General features: G+C 45.1%; 2 protein-coding genes across 2 annotated transcripts in view; both read left to right on the top strand.

Moving 5' to 3' along the window:
- The window catches only part of SLC5A5 (solute carrier family 5 member 5), a 219,473-nt gene that overhangs the window by 49,903 nt on the left and 147,583 nt on the right, over positions 1–21,987 (top strand). The window lies entirely within an intron of this gene.
- LOC309523222 (cathepsin S-like) lies at positions 12,901–21,656 on the top strand. The gene is made up of 7 exons (XM_082207027.1): positions 12,901–14,703; positions 15,264–15,389; positions 16,103–16,261; positions 17,773–17,997; positions 19,014–19,173; positions 19,965–20,064; positions 21,396–21,656. Exons 1-7 carry the CDS (start codon positions 14,575–14,577, stop codon positions 21,487–21,489), a joined length of 993 nt encoding a protein of 330 aa, XP_082063153.1. The 5' UTR covers positions 12,901–14,574; the 3' UTR covers positions 21,490–21,656.

The raw sequence follows: 21,987 nt of genomic DNA on the forward strand, positions 1-21,987 counted from the left end.
CAACAGGACAAGAAAAAGTGACAGCCGCTTCCATGGATGCAGTGACACAAGCTCTACTTAAGATAAACCAATCCTTGGAGACTCTAACAAAGCAGAGTTCAGAAAATACACAGAAATTAACAGAATTAACAGCAAGACTGGACTTGAACACACAATCTATAAACAAGCTGGTTCAGGAAAACTCTGCTACACGTAAAATTGCAGAAGAAGCTAGAACCATTGCTGGAGAGACCCAAGAGAATTTAGAACCGATTGCTAAAAAGGTCCATGAGCATGATGCAACCCTGGCCTTGTGGGACTTACAGAGAAAAGAGAGAAATTTGAAATTGAGACTAATTCCAGAGAACGAAGGAGACAACCTCGTGGAGTTTTTAACACAAGAGTTCGCTGATTGCTGGGAAGATTTGGAGGAGGACGAATTTAAAATTACAACAGCGTTCAGACTGGGTAAAAGACAGAGCAGAAAGACTCCGAGGGACTGCTTGATTACGCTCAGATCCAAGGAAGAAAGAGATAAGATATTAAGACTACATTTTGAAAAGGCCTTGCAAATTGAAAACTCATCTATACAGATTTTTAAAGATATTCCTAAACATATTTTGGATCTGAGAGCTTTCTATAAGGATTTGGTCTATCTGCTAAAGAAGAACACCATCCTCTTCAGGTGGGAATTCCCACAGGGACTGTCTTTTGACTACAAAGGAAAGAAGGTGAAAATAAAGACGATACAAGATAAAGAGAGATTCTTGGAAAGAAACCGAGAGGACCTACAGAAGGGAACTGTGGACCCAATTGCAGAACAGAGGAGAGCAATAGACATTCTCAATTTATCGTACGGACTTGACCCAGCACCATCAGAGGAAGAGCAAAAACTTGGAGCGGTTGGAGGAGTAACAGAAAAATAACAAGATGGCCCTGCAATTCCTTAGTTGGAATTGTAATGGGCTCAACATGCCTTTGAGGAAACGACAGGTTTTTCATATTTTGAAAAGAGAACAACTGGATTTGATATGCTTACAAGAAACTCATATAACTAGAGCCCACAGGAGATTACTTATAAACAAAAGATTAGGACAAGAATTTATTTCATCGGACAAGGTAAAAAAAAGAGTAGTTGTGATCTATGTAAAAGAGAAGTGGGCTCCAAAAATGATGTTTAAAGATGAACAAGGAAGATACCTGGCAGTTGAAATACAAATACAAGGAGAAAAAATTTTAATAGTTGGAATTTATGCACCAAATGATGGCAAGGCGGAATTCTTCAAGAAGCTCCATGAAACTCTGATGGACTATTTGGATTACAATATGATAATTATGGGTGATATGAACGGTGTGGTTTCTACAAATATGGACAAGGCACAAAGACTGACAATCTCCAAGGAAGGGAGACTTCCGAAGACCTTCTTTGAGATGACGGAAAATATGGACTTAATAGACATATGGAGAACAAGGAACCCTCTTGAGAGAGAGGGAACCTTTTTCTCTCAAGCTATGATGACTTGGACCAGAATTGATCAAATCTGGATCACTAGTGGGATGGCTCCAAAGATTAAGAAGGTAGAAATCTGCCCAAAAACTTGCTCCGACCATAACGCTGTGAAGATGGAAATGAAACTTACAACAACTGGTCAATTTAGATGGAGGATGAATGACACCCTGTTTCGAGACAAGGAGATCCACATGAAGGCCCAAAAAACTTTAAAGGACTATTTTGAGATAAATTTAAAGGCCGATGTGGAAAAAAGAGTGATCTGGGACACAAGTAAAGCTGTGATGCGAGGATTTTTGATTCAACAAAACTCAATAAAGAAGAGAAAGCAGAATGAGAAGAAGGAAAAGATCTTGGAAAAGATAAAAGAAGGAGAGAAAAAAATAAGATCAAAACCAAAGTCCCAGGAGATTCTGAGAGAGATTAAATTATATCAAACACAATATATGGAATTGATGAATCAAGAGATTGAATGGAAGATAAAGCAAATGAAACAAAAGACATTTGAATCGGCAAATAAATGCGGTAAACTTCTGGCATGGCAATTGAAGAAAAGGCAGAAATTAAATACAGTTACAAGCCTAGAAGTGGACGGAAAAAATATATCCAAACCTAATGAGATTAGAAATTGCTTTTTGAGTTATTTCAAAAAACTTTATTCTCAAGGATCACAAAACGAAGAAGACATATATAAATTCCTTAACAAATATGGATTACAAAAAATCTCTCATCAAAGCAAGGTGGATTTAAACCAGAGAATAACAGAACAAGAGATAGAGGGTGCCATTCAGGACATGCAATTGGGCAAATCTCCAGGGCCAGATGGACTGACTTCCAGATATTATAAATCATTGAAGGAGTGGTTGGTTCAACCGCTAAAGGAAGTCTGCAACGAGATTCTAGAGGGAAAGAAGGCACCAGAATCGTGGAAAGAAGCGTATATTTCACTCATACCAAAGACAGAGACTGAAAAGACTCAACTTAAGAACTACCGCCCAATATCACTACTTAATGTGGATTACAAAATTTTTGCGGATATTTTAGCAAAAAGATTTAAAAGAGTGTTGATGGAGAAGATTCATAAGGACCAAGCAGGCTTTCTCCCTAAAAGGCATTTATCAGACAATGTAAGGAATATAATAGACATTCTGGAATTGCTAGAGGTGAATATAAACACCAAAGCAGTGTTGATTTTTGTGGATGTGGAGAAAGCCTTTGACAATATTTCTTGGAGTTTTATGAAAAAGAATCTTCATGGGATGGAGGTAGGCCAAGGATTTGAGAATGGTATGGGTGCGATATACTCTGAACAAAAAGCTAAGCTGATTGTAAATAATGTGATAACTGAGGAACTTAAGATAGAAAAAGGAACACGACAGGGGTGCCCAATTTCCCCATTGCTTTTTATTTCGGTTCTGGAGGTGTTGCTGAATATGATTAGAAATGACCAGCAGGTTAAAGGTGTACAGGTCGGAGCTAAACATTATAAGTTAAGGGCATTTGCAGATGACCTAGTACTGACTTTACAAGAGCCAAACACTAGTACCAAAAGGGTGTTGGAGATAATCCAACAATTTGGCCAGGTAGCCAGATTTAAATTGAACAAACAAAAAACTAAAGTTTTAGAAAAAAAACTTAACAGTCATGGAGAAGGAGAGATTTCAAGAAGAGACAGGTTTGACAGTGGTTAAGAAGGTCAAATACCTAGGGGTTCACTTGACATCTAAAAATTTAAACTTGTATAAAGACAACTATGAAAAATGTTGGTCAGAAATTAAAAAAGACCTAGAAATATGGACAAATTTGAAACTGTCAATGTTAGGCCAAATTGCAGTTATTAAGATGAATGTATTGCCTAGAATGTTATTTTTGTTTCAGACTTTGCAGGTTCTTGACAAGATGGACTGTTTCAAGAGGTGGCAGAAAGATATTGCGAAGTTTGTCTGGCAGGGCAAAAAGCCCAGAATAAAATTTAAAGTACTTACAGATGCAAAAGAAAGAGGGGGATTTGCCCTGCCGGATTTAAAACTGTATTATGAAGCAGCAGCGTTTTGCTGGTTGAAAGAATGGATGCTCCTCGAGAACACAGACATTTTGGATCTGGAAGGTTTTAACAATGAATTTGGTTGGCATGCATATTTATGGTATGATAAAATCAAGGTGCAAAGGGCCTTCAAAAACCATATTGTTAGGAAAGCTTTATATAATGTTTGGATAAGATACAAAGATTTGTTGGAAAACAAAACCCCTAGATGGTTGTCACCCTTGGAGGCTAAGGCAGTGAAAAAGCTCAATATGGAGGCCAGATGGCCAAAGTATTGGGAAATTTTGGAACAAGATGGAGATAAATTGAAATTACAGAGTCATGAGAAACTGAAACCTATAGTACGAGATTGGCTCCATTATTATCAAATAATGGAGATTTACAAACAAGACAAGAAAATTGGCTTCCAGGTGGAGAAATCCAAAATAGAAACTGAATTGTTAGAACCCAATACTAAGAATTTGTCAAGAATGTATAATTTGCTGCTGAAATGGAACACACAAGATGAAACAGTTAAATCGGCTATGACTAAGTGGGCACAGGATATTGGTCATGACATCATGTCTGCTGACTGGGAATGGTTGTGGAACACCGGTATTAAATTTACGGCATGTAATGCCTTAAAGGAAAATATTATGAAAATGGTTTACAGGTGGTACATGACCCCAGTCAAGCTAGCAAAAATCTATCATTTGCCTGACAATAAGTGTTGGAAATGTAAAGAAACTGAAGGTACTTTCTATCATCTTTGGTGGACATGCCCGAAGATTAAGGCTTTCTGGGAAACGATATATAATGAAATGAAAAAGGTACTTAAATGTACTTTCCCTAAGAAACCAGAGGCCTTTCTCTTGGGCATTGTCGGCCAATTGGTGTCAAAGAAAGATAGAACTTTCTTTATGTATGCTACAACAGCAGCAAGAATACTTATCGCAAAGTATTGGAAGACACAAGATCTACCCACCTTGGAAGAATGGCAGATCAAAGTGATGGACTACATGACATTGGCTGAGATGACTGGCAGAATCCGTGATCAGGGAAAGGAGACGGCGGAAGAAGAATGGAAGAAATTCAAAATTTATCTTAAGGACTACTACAAACTTGATGAATGCTAGAATGTCGAGGTTTTCAGAAAGAAAGGGTTACAGTGTTATAAGATTAGATTAAAGAAAATATTAACATGACAAAGGTTGGAAAGAAATATTTAGAAGTTGTTAAAAAACTATGGACATTGGGATGCAGAAAGGGGAGGTATGGAAGTCCGAGAAGAGAGGTTTATGAAAAAATTGTTATGAAACTATACGTGTTTGTATGTCTTTTTATGTGTGTGTTTGTTTTTTAAATTTTTTTTTTGTAAAACCAATAAAAATCTTATAAAAAAAAAGATTTAAAAAGGATGTGTACAAAAAATGGAAAGGGGGGGAAGCCACCAAAGAGGAATTCAAACAAATAGCCAGCACGTGTAGACACAAAGTCAGAAAAGCTAAAGCACAGAATGAACTCAGGCTTGCTAGAGAGGTTAAAAGCAACAAAAAAGGCTTTTATGGGTATGTTCGTAGCAAAAGGAAGAACAAAGAAACAGGGGTCACTCAGAGGAGAAGATGGTGAAATGCAAACAGGGGACACAGAAAGGGCTGAACTCAATGCCTTCTTTGCCTCATAGAATCATAGAATCCTAGAGTTGGAAGAGACCACAAGGGCCATCGAGTCCAACCCCCTGCCAAGCAGGAAACACCATCAGAGCACTCCTGACATATGGTTGTCAAGCCTCTGCTTAAAGACCTCCAAAGTAGGAGACTCCACCACACTCCTTGGCAGCAAATTCCACTGTCCAACAGCTCTTACTGTCAGGAAGTTCTTCCTAATGTTTAGGTGGAATCTTCTTTCTTGTCGTTTGGATCCATTGCTCCGTGTCCGCTTCTTTGGAGCAGCAGAAAACAACCTTTCTCCCTCCTCTATGTGACATCCTTTTCTATATTTGAACATGGCTATCATATCACCCCTTAACCTCCTCTTCTCCAGGCTAAACATGCCCAGCTCCCTTAGCCGTTCCTCATAAGGCATCGTTTCCAGGCCTTTGACCATTTTGGTTGCCCTCCTCTGGACACGTTCCAGTTTGTCAGTGTCCTTCTTGAACTGTGGTGCCCAGAACTGGACACAGTACTCCAGGTGAGGTCTGACCAGAGCAGAATACAGTGGCACTATTACTTCCCTTGATCTAGATGCTATACTCCTATTGATGCAGCCCAGAATTGCATTGGCTTTTTTAGCTGCCGCGTCACACTTTTGGCTCATGTCAAGTTTGTGGTCAACCAAGACTCCTAGATCCTTTTCACATGTACTGCTCTCAAGCCAGGTGTCCCCCATCTTGTATTTGTGCCTCTCATTTTTTTTGCCCAAGTGCAATACTTTACATTTCTCCCTGTTAAAGTTCATCTTGTTTGTTTTTGCCCAGTTCTCTAATCTGTCAAGGTCGTTTTGAAGTGTGATTTGAATTTGACAGGGTTGGTTGCAAATGATGACCTTATAAAGCTTGCTTTTACTTTATCCCAACACGTTGCACCTGTCAGGGGCTGGACTGAGGAGGAATGGTGGGGGCCTGAACCTTCCTGAGAACAGGAGGACAGTATCGATTTAGAACAGTGGTTTGCAGAAGGCCATAGTTCAGAGGCTGCAGAAGAGAGAAGCTGGGAAATATTGGGAGAGGAACAGCAGGAAGAAGAAGAAGCACCAGGGGACAGAGAGCTGACAGACTCTGTGTCCTTGGAAAGCATTCCCGGACCAGGCGGGCATTGGGAGTAGTGGAACAGAGAGCTTAGAGGCAGAAGGCTCAGATTAGCCAATGCCAGGATGGCATAAAATAGGAGACGGCCTTTATTTGGAGCAATGCCATTATTTCAGGGAGACTGCATTCCTTTATATCTCTGAAAATAGGGGGTCAGCAGCAAAAGCTGCACCGAGATCTCTTGTTGGGTAAAATACTAGGGACTGATATTTAGAAGGATAACCCAGAGATAACCTCAAGGGTTCAACAAACACGCAGAGGGTGACCCAGCTGCGGTCTCGAAAATCTGTTTTCTTCCGAGAGACACGCAGAGGGAATCCAGCACGGTAGCCTGTGATTATTTTTCTCCCTTAGAATTATGCAGAAAATGGAGCGGCAGTTCTCGCAGAACCCCTGAGGGTTTTCAGACGCTACCTCTCAAGCGATTAACAAATATTGCCAGGACAACATAAAAAATCCCACCTATCTTCAAGGGAAAGCATGTACACTCAGGAAGGTATAAACAAGGCACCCTGGTCTCCCTGGGGCGCAGCTGCCTGTGGGTAAGCTGTATGCCATGTCAGACAGAGAGATGAAGGAGTTACGGGACTTTATCGACAAGAACCTAAAAAGAGGGTTTATAAGAGAGTCAAAGGCAGTGGGGGGCAGTCCAGTATTTTTTGTGGACAAAAAGGACACTGATAAACCGAGGCTGGTAGTGGACTTCAGGGCGGTAAATTTGGTGTCAGAACCTGTGACTTTCCCTATGCCCAGAATTGACGACATCCTGACGAGAGTGAGGAAGGGAAAGATTTTCACCAAGCTAGACCTTAGGGGGGCTTACAACTTAATCCGAATGAGAGAGGGAGATGAATGGAAGACCACCATGTTCACACTCCTGGGGGCCTTTGAATATCTCGTTATGCCTTTCAGATTACAGTCAGGCTCTGCCTGTTTTCAAGCGTTCATGCACCACGTGTTGGGGTCTCTGCTTTACAAGAACTGTGTAGCATTCCTGGACGACATCTTGATATATTCAGAAAATGAGGAGCAACATGTGAGAGACGTCAGGGAAGTGCTACACCGCTTGCAGAAACACCAGTTGTGGGTCAAGCTAGAGAAATGTCAGTTCCATGCCCGAGAGGTGGAGTTCCTGGGGTACAAGTTATCTGACAAAGGCTTAGCGATGGACCCAAGCAAGGTGCAAGCAGTATTGGAGTGGAAAACCCCAAAGACATGAAAGGATGTGCAGAGGTTCCTAGGTTTTGGCAATTTCTACAGGAAGTTCATCAAGAACTTTGCACACTTGACAGCTCCAATCACGGACTGTCTCAGTAGTAAAAGAAAGTTTGTGTGGACGGAGGAAGCCCAGCATTCCTTTGAAAGATTGAAGAAGGCGTTCGCGTCGGAAGAACAATTACTACATGTGGATTTGGAGAAACCACTGAGGTTCGAGACGGACGCGTCAGACAGAGCCATCGGGGCGGTTCTGTTGCAGCCAGGATTGAACAAGCAAGAATGGAAACCGTGTGCCTTTTTCTCGAGGAAGCTGAGCAAGTCGGAACAAAACTACACCGTGTACGACCGAGAACTGCTAGCAATTTACGCCACCTTTCGTCGGTGGCGCCATTTGCTGATAGGGGCGCAGCACAAGATCCAGGTCTGCACAGATCACAAGAACTTGGAATATTGGCGGACAGCACGGGTGCTCAACCAGAGACAGATTCGCTGGGCGCAGGAGTTTTCCGAGTTTTCCTTCGAAATCCAGTATGTGCCAGGCGAGCAAAACGTGAGAGCAGACGCTCTCTCGCGGAAACCAGAGTACTTCGAAGGAGAGGGGCCACCGGAGACCCGACACGTCAGACCTGAGGACCGATGGGTGTGTGGGGGTACTCTAGTGGGCACGAGAGAACTGGCAGGACTCACTAGGGACGATGAATTCGCCCGGACCAAAATCAGGGAACTCCAAGAGGGGAGGGGAGCACCAGAGGGGTTTGAAGAGAAGGAAGGGGTGTTGTACTACAGGGGGGCGATGTACGTACCGGGGGAGGCTCTAAGAAGAAGGGTACTCAAGCAACTACATGACACCCCCACAGCGGGGCACTTTGGGCAAACTTTGGGCAACACAAAACCATGATGCTGGTGACTCGACAGTTTTGGTGGCCACGGGTGAGGGAGGATGTACGCGAATATGTAAGAGGGTGTGACCGCTGCCAGAGGGCCAAAGGGGAACGCACGGTACCAGTGGGTTTGCTGGAACCCTTACCCACACCAAACAAACCCTGGGAGGTGGGGTCAATTGATTTCATGACGGATTTGCCCAAATTGAGGGGGAAAACAGCAGTAATGGTAGTAGTCGACTTGCTAACCAAAATGTGCCATTTCATCGCCTGCTCACATGCGGTGACGGCGGAAGAAACGGCACGGTTGTTTGTAGAACACATTTTCAGGCTGCATGGCGCCCCCTTGAGGGTTCTCTCAGACCGCGGAAAACAATTTACTTCCCGGTTCTGGAGGAAGCTCATGAGCCTACTGCAAGTCGAAGTCAGCTTCTCGACAGCGAGACACCCAGAAACCAATGGGCAAGCGGAAAGGGCAAACAGTGTACTCCAGCAATACTTACGCTGCTACGTAAGCAAGAGGCAGAATGATTGGGTAGAGAAACTAGCGTTAGCAGAATTTGCGTACAATAACGCTGAACATGTATCCACAGGAATGAGTCCATTTTTTGCCAATTATGGGTGTCACCCCAGGGCATTCCTGGGTAATGAGGAACAGAGCTGGAGTGTGCCAGCAGCTGAACAGTTTGTGGAAGAAATGGAAGCGTTACATCAACAGCTCAAGATGAACCTAGAAAGGGCCAAAGCCAATTACAAGAAGCAAGCAGATAAACACCGAAGGGAAGGGGAAACCATAAGGGTGGGGGATTGAGTGTGGCTGTCCACTCAAGGGTTACCCTTTAAGGGAGGGTGCAAGAAGTTGCAGCCCAGATGACTGGGGCCATTTGAAGTTATACAACAGATAAACCCCGTGGCGTTCAAGCTCAGGTTGCCCGACAACATGAAAATACATCCCGTGTTCCACAGGTCCTTACTTTCACCACACAGAGAGGGGCGGGAATTCAAGGGGTGGGAGGTAGAAGTCACGCAACCACCACAGGTAGAAGAAAGGGAACACCAAAGTTTGGCCGCAGAGATAGTTGATGCAAGGTGGCGAGGTCGGCAAGTGTAGTACTTGGTGGCGTGGGAAGGAGAGCCCTGGTTGGAAAACACGTGGGTGCCCGCAGAGGCAGTTGGCGACGAGCATATGGTGGAAGTGTTCCACCGACGGTTCCCAGATAAGCCCCAGCCCTTAGAGCGATTCTGGGAGGAACAATTCGGTACCACAGAGGAGGAAGAGAGTTTCGAAGGGTTTTCAGAATCCGAAGAAGAATCGGATTGGGAGGGTCATTCCTTGGGTGGGAACCTTAGCAGGTGGGAAGAGGTTTTCGCACCCACAGATGAGCAGGACAGCTCATTCCGGGGTTTCCTTGGCTCGCCGACCAGAGAAGAGGCCACAATAGAGCCCACAGGTCGGAGGGGGAGTGAAGGGGGCCCTGGGAGGGAGGTGGATGTCAGGGAACTGACATCAGAGGCACGGGAGGAGAGGGTCTCTGATTCTGCAGGAGAAGGTCCCAGCGGGGTGATGTAGGTATGATGTATCTCCAGGGAGGGAATTTAAAATGTCTCTATAAGGGCGGGCACCCCTTGGTTTGGGGTCCGCCTCCTTTCCTGTTGCAACAGATCAATCCAGATCAGGCTTCCTAGCTGCTTTGCTTCTCCATATTCTCTGCTTGGCCTCTGTTCTTTTCTCCTACCAATAGGGAACCCATGTAAGGACTCTAGATGGGCTCTTGGATACCCCAGAAGGGGGAAGAGGGCAGGTTTTGTTTACAACACATCAAGCCCTACTCATTCATATATATATATGTGATTTTTATTTGTTTTACAGTCACATTGCATAACACCATGCCCTCTTGTTTTATCTCTTGGGCTCAGCTGAGCCTCACGACTTCCCTTCCTGACGCGCAGCGTAAATTCACAAGGCAGAGTTTTAGAGAAGAAGAGCTTTACTGCGTTGAAATCAACTTCTTCCTCAACAACCTGTTTCCAAAGAGTCTGACTGAGAGTCCATCCTGCTCAGAACCGAGGCGACTGACTGACTGACATCTTCCTGAGGACACAGAGAGAAAATGGCTGCCACTTCGAAGGGGAAGGAGTCCCATGCCAGAGTGAGAAAATGGCTGCCAAGTCACATGATGGGGTCACATGACCCCAGTTGGCCGTCAGGCCGGGATGACTTGACTCGGCCCCAAGGACTTCCCAGCCTGCTTTGCGGCTTCTCCTCTCAGGGGTCTTGGTCGCGTGGCAGCCAGAAGATTCTGGGGGAGACAGTTCCCCAGCCCCCTGTCCTGGCCTGTCCCCTCATCCAGGCTGCTCACTTCTCCCCGTTCCCAAACGGGGACCTTCCTTCTCTACCCAGCGAGATGGTAGTGGAATGGAACGAAGGCTCCCTCGCCACGTTTTCCTCTGTCTTGGGTTACATGGGTTTCCTGCCCCTCGCCAGCTTCACGGTGGCTTTCTTAGCAGGGAGCTTGAAGATATGGGGTTCAGTTTAAATTGCACATGATTTCTATGGGGTTGGGTTTTTTTTGCATAGATCTTAGATATGGTTGCTCAGCTAATAAGTCTAAACATCACTCTTGCCCTTCCCTCAATTGATACAGGTTTACATGCTTGTTTTCCTTAACAAATTAGTGTGCCTTTATTGGCACAATTTAGACAACAAAAGCATTAAAAATTGATAAAACATTGGTAATCCAGACATATGAAATACATAAAACAATAGCCACCAATAAGTAAAAATAAGTAGTTTTAAATTTGACTTTGAAAATATCCTTGAACAATTTCAGTAGTTTCAGAAATATTATCCCTCCAAAAATATTGGATTACAGATACTTTGCAAATAGATACTTTAAGCTTCAAAGGAGTCGCCTGTAGGTCTCTCCAAAGGGTGCTGTAGAGAGGAAGTCCCAAATTATGTGGTCTATTGTATCTGGTGTGTTCATACCACAAGAGCAAAGTCTATTCTGGAAGGGGATTTTTGGGAATCTCCCTGACCATACAAACGAGGGGGGTGCATTTAAATGGGCTAGCATAAAAACTCTATGATACAATGGGGTATCTAAGTTTTAAAAATAGCCAGGCCTTTATTAATGATGGCTCAAATGTACCGTAAGTGGCTGGTCACTTGAAATTATGCACAGGATTTATTCCCTAGCTAAGAGTGTGGGAATTAATGTTATCAGAGCAGCTGAAGCATCCCGGTGAGCTTTCCAAGGAAGTGATGCAGTGTGATAATTTTATTGATACGTGGCTTCTATTTGCAGTGTATTTTAACAGAAGCAGCCAAGGACGTGCTGGGCTAAGTGGCACAGCTCCAAGGTTCTTTTGGTGTGGAAGTGAAGTGATGGCTCCATCCATCCAGCCCTGCGTGACAAACACACTGCTGTACTTTCCTTGTTGCTATGTTAATGTTCTGCTTATGGATACAATAAAAAATATATATAGCAAAATAAAATAAAGTTGCACCACTGAAATGCAACCAGGCTGATTTATTTAATTATTTCACGAAACCCACACACCCTCTGATTGTGGAAAAACCTCGGAACGGTTTAGAAAAAGGGATAAAACTTTAAAACTACAGTGGTACCTCAGGTTAACTACTTAATTCGTTCCAGAGGTCCGTTCTTAACCTGAAACTGTTCATAACCTGAAGCACCACTTTAGCTAATGGGGCCTCCCGCTGCTACCACGCTACCACACAATTTCTGTTCTCATCCTGAAGCAAAGTTCTTAACCCGAGGTACTATTTCTGGGTTAGCGGAGTCTGTAACCTGAAGCATATGTAGCCCAAGGTACCACTGTAGCATTATTTAAGAGTTTCAAAAAGTGAAAATGACAATAAACTTCTGCAAGGACAAATCCCATCGCACAACTTTTTTTAGTTTGTTGAGTGTCCACAAGCATATAAACAGTGGTGATCCACTAGCTCTGCCACGCTAGGAATCCAGCAGTGAAGATGACAGTAATGAAGACCCCCCTCTTGGCCTAGCGGATGGGGACCAAAGGAAAGCAGAACAAGACGCTGGGCACTTGCTTGGCAGCAGGAGTTGCTGGAAGGAGGCGTACAAGGTGCCACCCCAGCCGTCTTAGGGACTCCACTCCAGATTTGTGTAGGGTTTCCTCCTGAGCCCTTTCTTCTCCTGAATCTGGGAGTGGAGGTTTAGGGTCCTTCTCCTAGAGGGGGTTCCCTTCCCAGGTGGATGAGCCCCACCTGCCCCTCACTTGCCCCTGCAGCACAGGTAGAAACCACCTTCTTGGCCGTTGGACCCCCTCTTGGCCTCATCCACTCTGTCTTCGCATGCAGGGATGTCCCTAACTCACCAAGGCTTCGAGACGCATCGGCTCCCCTCACCTGGTTTAGCCAACCAGCTAAAGCTGTTCCCAGGATTGTGGCCACTTTCACCTGCTGACAGCTTCCACAGGTGAGAGCTGAGACCAGGGTGGGGACCAAAGGTGGACAAACTGTCCTAGAAGGAGCAGGATGAGTCCCCCACTAGAGGTACTGTCTCTCCCAGCACCCCAAACACCCCTTCCAAAGACTCTATAAATATTCCAAAATCTCTCCATATTTTTTGTACTCATCATCATCATCAAACCTTTTATTGGCATCACATACAAACATCCATAGTAAATCAACACAGAATTACCACCTCCCCAATGTCACAGAACATTTGTCAAATGAAAAGAGGCGAAAAAGTCTAACGTTACATCTCTAGGTCATTTTTGTACTCAATTATGGTCTGGTCAATGATTAGTGTGAGTGCGGGGGGTGTGGTTGGGTGTGAATGTATTACTTTATGTGTGTATGAAACCAAACAAAAGTTATACAAATAGTGGGTACAGGAAAAAGCTGTGCCTGTCTTCCTTTGGACATTACGTTTCTGAAACTGTAACAAGGTTCCCTAAATTTGTGATAAGGTGAGGTTTTTGAAAGCTGAATCCGGAACGCCCATGTGCGGCTTTTCCCACCAAATTGATCAGAAGGAAGGCACCACACCTCTTCCTTTGACCATGAAATGTCACTATTGCTCAGTTAAGTTTTGACAAATTGTTTCTAGGAACTTAAGGTGGGAGAGGAAATTAGATACGCACACTCTTTATAAAAAGGGGGCTGGAACTTATTCTGTCCAGACAGACGGGGTGGACAGACATCCAAGATCCTGTTCTCTGAATATTTCCACTTGAGGGAAAGGTAAGGTTTGTTGGAAGCCAGATTGGAGATTATTTGTAAAGAGTAGACAGGGCATGTTCAGAGAGATTTAAATTAAAATGATTTCCTGCCCCTCAAAGCACCATTGCTGTGATTGTTCATGCTGGATATTATCTGCATTCAGCAAATGTTTGATATTCAGAAACAGCATTTAATAATAATATAATAATTATTTATTATTTATTTTCCCCAGCCACTCTGGGCAGCTCCCAACAGAAAGTTAAAAACATGATAAAACATCAAACATTAAAAATTTCCCTAAACTTCATCTAACAAATTTCATGAGTCACTAAGGATAATCAAACCTGAAAATTTCAGTTCCTCTCAGTTACCTATTTACCTAGTCTTGAATACAGTTCTCCACATCACTTTGCAATTTTTTAAAATCCTCTTGAAAATTTGTCATTTTAGTGCACATTCTTGTAGAGCAATTTCGCTATTTTCTCCAGTATACACATTTTTAATGCAGACTTTATCCCAGTGTATGAATTTCACACATTACTTGGCTGCAGAATTGCATTTGATCCAACACAACTAGGTTTCAGTTGCCCAGGAAGACACATTTTGCGGTCCTTTGAGAGCGGTGAAATTACTGAGACAGAGCAACTGGTGTTGGAAGGGACCCAAGGGTCATCTAGTCCAACCCCCTTGCAATGCAGGAATCTCAGCTAAAGCATCCATCCAATCTCTGCTCCCATCACCACCATCACACATAGAGCTTAATGCAAAAATGGAATGAAATTAACATGTATTTCAGAAAAATATGTACTACATGTGTGTGTTTAGTAGGTGTATATATTTGGGGAGATGTGTGCATTTTGAAACTTTTTTAGAGAAAATACTTGCTTGAGAGAAAACATACATGAAATTATCTTAGAGGTTTAGGTTGTCTCCTGTGCAGATATGCATCTGATCTCTTTGGTGGCATTGACCGGCCTGGTCTTGCTGAGGACATTCAGCATGGCCAGAGACCCAGCTCTGGATGAAGCCTGGAGTGACTGGAAGAGGACCCATAATAAAATATACCGTGAGGTGAGTTTGCTCCAACTTAACTAGAATGAACACCATGTGTGTGTCTCAGAAAATCTTGCACTTTGAGCCATGTGCTTCTGAGCATGGGCAGTGCGTAAAGGATTCAGCCTTTGTCCAGCCTTTGTCCAGCAGCAAAAACAGAGGCAGGGCATGAAAACAATCCCTCTGCCTTCTAACTCCAAGAAAATTGCATGTGCAACAATGCACAAAGACGCACATTCCTCGTCCACTGGTAAGAAATTGGTGCATCCTGGTGCAGCTAAATTCTGATCTGGAACCATTTCCCTGCAACTGGCAGACCCTCCAAGTGTCCCTATTTTCCAGGGACAGTCCTGGATTTACAGAAGCCACCCTGGTTTCTGATTTGATCCTAGAATGTCCCACTTTTCTTTAGAACGTCCTTATTTTAATCAGAGAAACGTTGGAGGGTACAAAATAGGATGTGCCTATTTTTATTGGGGAAATGTCAGAGAGTATGAGCTGAGCTCTTCTGGCCTCAAGGCCTTCTGATTCTTTGAGGCAAGAATGATCTTGGGCTCTGTCCGTTCATTCTTAACCAGAGGAATGCAGAAGACTTCCGGAGAACCGTCTGGGAGGACAATCTCCATACCATCGAAGAGCACAACCGCGAAGCTGCCCAGGGGAAACACACCTTTCAGATGGCGTTGAACCAGTTCAGCGATTTGGTAAGCAAACTCAGAGTCTGGCTTGTATCATGGATTTTGCGGCTAGTCAATCCTCTCTCAGTCCAATAGACGAGCTTATAATTCTGCTCAGTCCTCTGCTTGTAGCTCCTACGCTGAGGTCCAAAACTAGGTATTTTGGAGACTGGGACAAATAACATGAAAAGCACCCTTAAACCAAATCTGTATTTTATAACATAAGACATTAACAGCAGTTACAATGAAAATCATGTACGTTTCCAGGTTTGGGTAACACTCCACTAGTGAATATTATTATTATTATTATTATTATTATTATTATTATTATTATTATTAGCTTTATTGTTATGCTAGCCAAAGGCCATGACAAATTGAAAACTAGAACACAAAACAGAAAAATAAAGCACACGTTACATACTACTTAGGGCTGTCTAGGCTTAAGCTAGATGAAAACACATAACTAGGAGATTCTGTGCTGCATATTCTGTCCTTGTTTAGACCTCTGCATCCCCTTTGCAGTTCCTAGTGAATATTCACGAATTATTTTTAGGAAGTCTAAAATGGTTGTTGACTCTGGAGTTGCAACAGGCAGCCTTGGAGGTTGGGGCAGCTCAGCCCATTTCACCGCCTGACGCAAACTGGAAAGGGGCCTCCCTGCTCCTGCGAAGCCTGGCTTCCCAGGGAGGCACAGCTACTTCTGGCGAGATTGACATGGACGACTCTCCTCTGCTCCCCAGACAAAAGAAGAATTTAAAGAGAAGCTGAATGGGCTCCGCCCTGACCTGCCCAGACAGCAGGGGGGCGGCACAACCGTGCACAAAAAGTCTGGCACTCTGGCGCTCCCTGAATTCGTGGACTGGCGCAACACAGGTTGTGTCACCCCCGTGAAGGATCAGGTGAGAAGAAGGCTGCGTGGGAGGGAAGGCCAGAATGACCAGGCCAGGGACTCAAGGTGTGTTGCAATGATGAGAATCCCTCAGGTGGGGGTAGGGATGTCAGAAGGTCCCCCCCCATCTGAACCAAGGCAACCAACCGAAGTCCATAGCAAGGCCAAGACGCAAAAGAAGCTAACTTTTGCGAGCCCCCTGTTTGCCCTCAAGGGTAAGAGACACCCTTCTGTTACTCGATGGCTAGCTGAGCTGTCGCTCCCCGCCAAAATAAAAAATAAAAATCCAAACCTGCTTCGGATCCAAACCCACGCCATCACAACCCACTGTCTCCATGCTTCCTTATCCAGCACCCTGTCTGTTTTAAATTGTGGCATGGGGTGGGGGGAACTGGTTGGCCGGCACACAGCTCTCCCCGATGCTGCTGCAGGTGGTGTGCTCTCAAGGGAGAGTTTACTGCCCGCATTGGCGTGGCGGGGGAGAGGCTGTCCCTTTGCCCACCCCCAGCAACGGCCCTGCTGGGGCTATGGCGCCATCAGAGAGGGCTCTGGGTGCCCACTCTGGCACATATGCCATAGGTTCGCCGCCACTGGTCTAGTCCAACCCCCTTGCAAAGGAGGTCTTTAAGCAGAGGCTTGACAACCATATGTTAGGAGTGCTCTGATGGTGTTTCCTGCTTGGCAGGGGGTTGGACTCGATGGCCCTTGTGGTCTCTTCCAACTCTAGGATTCTATGATACTATGATTTTGGTCAAAATCCACGCTAAATAAATTTCTTCCGATAAATGAACCACCATAGTCACCAGAGGGCCATGAAAATTTGCATCCTGGGCTTTTTAGACTCATCTACCCATGTACTAGAGACGCAGGTGGCGCTGCGGTCTAAACCTCAGAGCCTAGGACTTGCCGATCAGAAGGTCGGCGGTTTGAATCCCCGCGAAGGGGTGAGCTCCTGTTGCTCGGTCCCTGTTCCTGCCAACCTAGCAGTTTGAAAGCACGTCAAAGTGCAAGTAGATTAATAGATACCGCTCCAGCGGGAAGGTAAACGGCGTTTCCGTGCGCTGCTCTGGTTCACCAGAAGTGGCTTAGTCATGCTGGCCACATGACCTGGAAGCTGTACACCGGCTCCCTTGGCCAATAAAGCGAGATGAGCGCCGTAAGCCCAGTCATCACAACTGGACCTAATGGTCAGGGGTCACCCATGTACTATCTGAAGCCAAAAGGGCTCATTGGTTGCCAGATTTGAAATTATCCAAAACCAAAGGGGCACAGTTGTTGCCAGATGTGATTTTTTTTCAACTCTCTTACCCCACTAATCTGCTCAGCTCCTGAGTTAAATGCAGAGTCCCAGCATCTGTCAGATTCCTGCCCCAGCTTCATTCGTTTCCCCACTTTCTTAGCCGAAGGCCCGGGAGTATAGAGGAAGAGCAAATTGCCCGAGGTGAGTCTGCTGCAGAGAGTGTGGAGCAGATGCTGACCCACCTCTGAGCACCAAATCAAACTGTTTTCCCCCTTCCGCAGGGCAGCTGTGGCTCGTGTTGGGCGTTTGCTGCCGTCGGAGCCCTGGAAAGTCTCCTATGCATTCAGACTCGCAGGCTGATCACGCTGAGTGAACAAAACCTTGTGGACTGTGCTTGGCCACAGGGGAACTATGGCTGCAATGGAGGGTGGCCGAGTCGGGCCTTCCAGTACGTCCTGCAGAATAACGGGATGAACTCAGAACGCGTCTACCCCTACACAGGACAGGTAGCATTTGAACATGACATGCCATTTTGCAACCATGGGGCATATGCCTTCCATTTCATTTTACCACCCGAGGCCAAATGGGAAGTGTTTGCAGCCGGAACTCACCATGAACATCTCCCTTGTTCTCTTATGATGGTCACGGCGCCCACCTGTGAGGGGCCAGAAGTGAGTTTTGGCAAGTTTGGACTGAAGAAAGCAAGCCCTGAACTTCTCACCTTTGTCTGTGAGAGACACCAGCTCCAGTGTGTTTTTGCCCTTATAATTATTCATCAAAATATATATTTCTTTCCTCCCTCAATATTTAGTCCATAAGACTTTGAATTCCTCTGGACAATGGGAAGGAGAGAAAGAAACATTTAGTGATAGGCAGGTGGCAAATTTTGGCTCACACCTGTCAATTGCTTGCCACTGCGTGCCTGGTGGTGGTTTTACCACATCCCAAAAAATGGTGGTGGTGGTGGTGGTGGTGGTTGTTGTTGTGGTTGTTGTTGTTGTTGTTGTTGTTGTTGTTGTTGTTATTATTTCAATACCAGTAATTTCATTATTGGTACCAAACATTAAAAACCATTATAGTAACCAAAGAGGCGAGAGCCCCATTTGAACAGATTTGTTTCCCCCACCAATGACACATGATGGTGCAGTTTATTGGGATGAAGAATAAGAAAGCTTCATCAGGACCTCATCTGCATCTGCGTCACATTTAAATGTGCCCATGCATTGCACTGTTATTGAATGGAAATACTGTGTCATTCTGTGAACCACCTGAGATCTGGGTGGTAGGTAAGAAATCAATAAACCAAAAAATAATTGTTGGTTTCATAAAAAAAGAATTGTTTCTGCCCCCCCATATACAGAAAACCAAAACATTGGTTACCATTATTTCTGTTACTATAGCTGTTATATGGCTGTTTCTTTGTATATATTTCCATTTTTTTGTATATGGATGTTTTAAGATAGTCTATATCTTTAATGCCCAATAAAGGTTTGGAGAAAGAAAATTTCCTATTACTTTGCAGGATGGAAACTGTAAATTCCAAAGCTCAGACCGAGCGGTCAGGATCCGAGGGTGGGTCGATCTCCCTCAAGATGATGAGAGGGCCCTGGAAGAAGCTGTGGCCTTCAATGTGCCAGTTACTGTTGCGGTGGATGCTTCCTACTTCAACCTTTATGGTTCAGGTAAAGTGTGGAACAGCAGGGGCTGCAACACTCTTGCAAGAATGAGCCCAGTCTCTGGGTGACGCTCAACGCACAGCAGTCCCCAATATAGGGAATGTGGAGGAGGGGGGGGTTGTGATCGAGCATAAGACTATAATAAGAGCCTGCTGGATCAGGCCCATGTAAGTCCAGCATCCTGTTCTCACAGTGGTGAAACAGAGGCCCGCAGCGGCATAGCATGCGTTGCCAGAGCCCAGGGCAAGGCAAGGACTGCAGCCCTAACCTCATTGCAGGTGCCGCGCGGGAGGCAGCAGGCGGACTTCACTTGCTGCACCCCTGGGGTGGCTGCTTCTAATGGAGGCCACCTGCCGGTCGCTGCGTTTGCCCTCTCAGCTTGGCGAGCTCTCGTGGAAGCGACTGGCACTCCTGGGTGGGCTTGGCAGTCTCCCAGCAGCACTTGAGCGGCTGCTGCAATGTGCCTAAGAGGATGGCGTTGGAGAGCAGGCAGGCCAGCTCATTTACTTTGAGAGGGAATCTCAAATTTGCTGCCAAATCCCTCAGCTTTTCCATGAAGGAAGTGTGGAAGGGCAGTGGCTCAGGGAGAAACCTGCAACTAAGTCCCATACAGAGCAGACCAAATGGAAATAAATAGGCTTAAGTTGGTTGTGTCCCTTCATTCAATGGGACCAATGCTGGATAGTGCCCAGAATGTGACCTGCCTTTTCCAGAGACGACCCAGGAATGTCCTCCCTATCTTCTCTTTCATTCTCACCTTGTCTCCCTCCCCCTTCCCCAACTCCTTCTTTATCCAGGAATCTTTGACTACCCCTGCGGGACCAACCTGAACCATGCCGTGCTAGCAGTTGGCTATGGCGTTCAGAATGGAATTCCTTATTGGATCATAAAGAACAGGTAACAGGGGGAGCCCAGGAGACAGAGATTGCAGCTTCATCCTCTGACCTTCAGCGTACCTGGCCTGGGCTTTCAACAGCTAAACATTGTGATATACTGATATATGACAACGTCTGAAATCAGGATGGAGCGCTGGAGAGCAGTGGCGGAGCGTGGGTTGTCAGCACCCGGGGCAAGGCAAGTAATTGGCGCCCCCTAACCCGTGGATTTGCGCCCCCTAACCCTAACCCCCAGATGTTGCGGCCGGTGCGGCCGCCCCCCTGCACCCCCCACGCTACGCCACTGCTGGAGAGGCACTGAGCGTCTTCACGGTTTTTCCAGCATTGTGATTTTTGCATAGCACACACACCTCATGATTCGTTTTTGACCAGGTCAAAAACTATGAACCTGATATCACAATATGGACTTCAAATTGGGTTTGGACAATATATCAATATATCACTAAGCCCTACTTGGCACCTAGTAACGGAATCCTTTTTTGTGCTCCTGTTGCCTCCCCAGACTTTCAGTGGCCACAGGAGAAGATCCCACTTCTCAGTCCCCTGCAGATCTGTTGCCAGGCATCAGGCCTGGATAATACAAGCTGGGGCTTGGGTGTCCTCATTTGGACCGATAATATTGAACAGCGGCAAGAAACAAAATTAAAGGATGCACTGGTGATATTTCTGTGGTGGGGACTAAAGCTGCCCTCAGCCTCAGGTGCCCCTTATAGGTCCCCCATAATGCAACCCATGGGTCACTGCAATGCCGTGGACTTTTAATTATGAATTAAAGGGTCACCTGTCCTTGAATATAACCCAATATAACCTATGCCATCTGCATAGATCCACTTTGGTCCAATTATACCCCCCCAACCTCGAATCCACCAACATTTTATTCACTGGATAACCCTAAACTGTTATGGTGCAAGAAATTGGATTCAGTTTGCATTTGAAGGCAAACTGACCCATTTTGCACTTTCTGAAACAATACAGAAACCACACCCATCCTTCGAAATTTGCCCGTATTCGGATTTTACACTGCTGTTCTCCCTCCAAGAGATGGTGAAGTGTAGAACATCAAAATGCATATTACTGAAAATAACAGAAATGCATTATATTAGGAGACGTTGCTCTGCAAAAATGTGTTTATTGAGGAAAATTCACAGGACAACATGCTTCTGAGTTTTGGGGGGGATTTTTTTTTAAAAAAATCCGAACTAGATTTAAGACTGGAAAAATGTGGAACTAAGAGGACTGACAGATCCATGCACCGAGTCTGACTCCACTTTGATTCACCAGACTCTCCTGTCATTTCCTGTTGAAGCATCCTTCTCTCTCTTGCTTCCATAGCTGGGGACCTTACTGGGGTGAGAACGGCTACATGCGGATGCGAAGAGGCGTCAATCTGTGTGGCGTGGCACGTGTGGCCAGTTACCCTGTGTGACCAGCTAAGGCTCCACAACCCTTCCTTCTGGAATCTTCCAAACTTCAGAGCAACGAATCATCAGGACGCTTCACCTCTTATTTCATAGCTACCAAATAAAGCACTTTGAAATCAAATAATATAGAGTGCCATCTTGATTTTCAGATATTAATAAATACTTAAGCATGCGCTTGGCTGTTTTGTGTGAGTTCTTGCATAAATCCAGCACATTCTGTGTTTTCTGAAGGTTGCATTTAGTTTGGATTTGGGTGAGGATCACATCCAAGGCACCTTTGGTGCAAATCTAAAGCCCATGGCTTCACCCAGAGAATTCTGGTTTGTTGATGGTTCTGGGGATTGCGGCTCTTTGGGTTGGGGGTGGGGTGGGAATCCAAAGTTCCCAAGAGTCCCTGGGAGAAGCGGCATGTTTTAAATGTGCTTTAAATGTCTGGTGCAGATGTCACCAAGGACACCGTTTCAAATCCCCGCTCTGCCAGTATTTGTATTGCATTTGCATTG

The sequence above is a fragment of the Podarcis vaucheri genome (genome assembly GCF_965113315.1).
Source record: "Podarcis vaucheri genome assembly, chromosome: 18".
Classification (NCBI taxonomy): Eukaryota; Metazoa; Chordata; class Lepidosauria; order Squamata; family Lacertidae; genus Podarcis; species Podarcis vaucheri.

Excerpts from the sequence above, each read along its gene's own strand:
- LOC309523222 (XM_082207027.1), top strand. The coding sequence starts at position 14,575 with ATGCATCTGATCTCTTTGGTGGCATTGACCGGCCTGGTCTTGCTGAGG. Across the intron at positions 16,262-17,772 it reads TCACCCCCGTGAAGGATCAG|GGCAGCTGTGGCTCGTGTTG; the intron begins GTGAGAAGAAGG and ends CCCCTTCCGCAG. Across the intron at positions 19,174-19,964 it reads CTTCAACCTTTATGGTTCAG|GAATCTTTGACTACCCCTGC; the intron begins GTAAAGTGTGGA and ends TTCTTTATCCAG.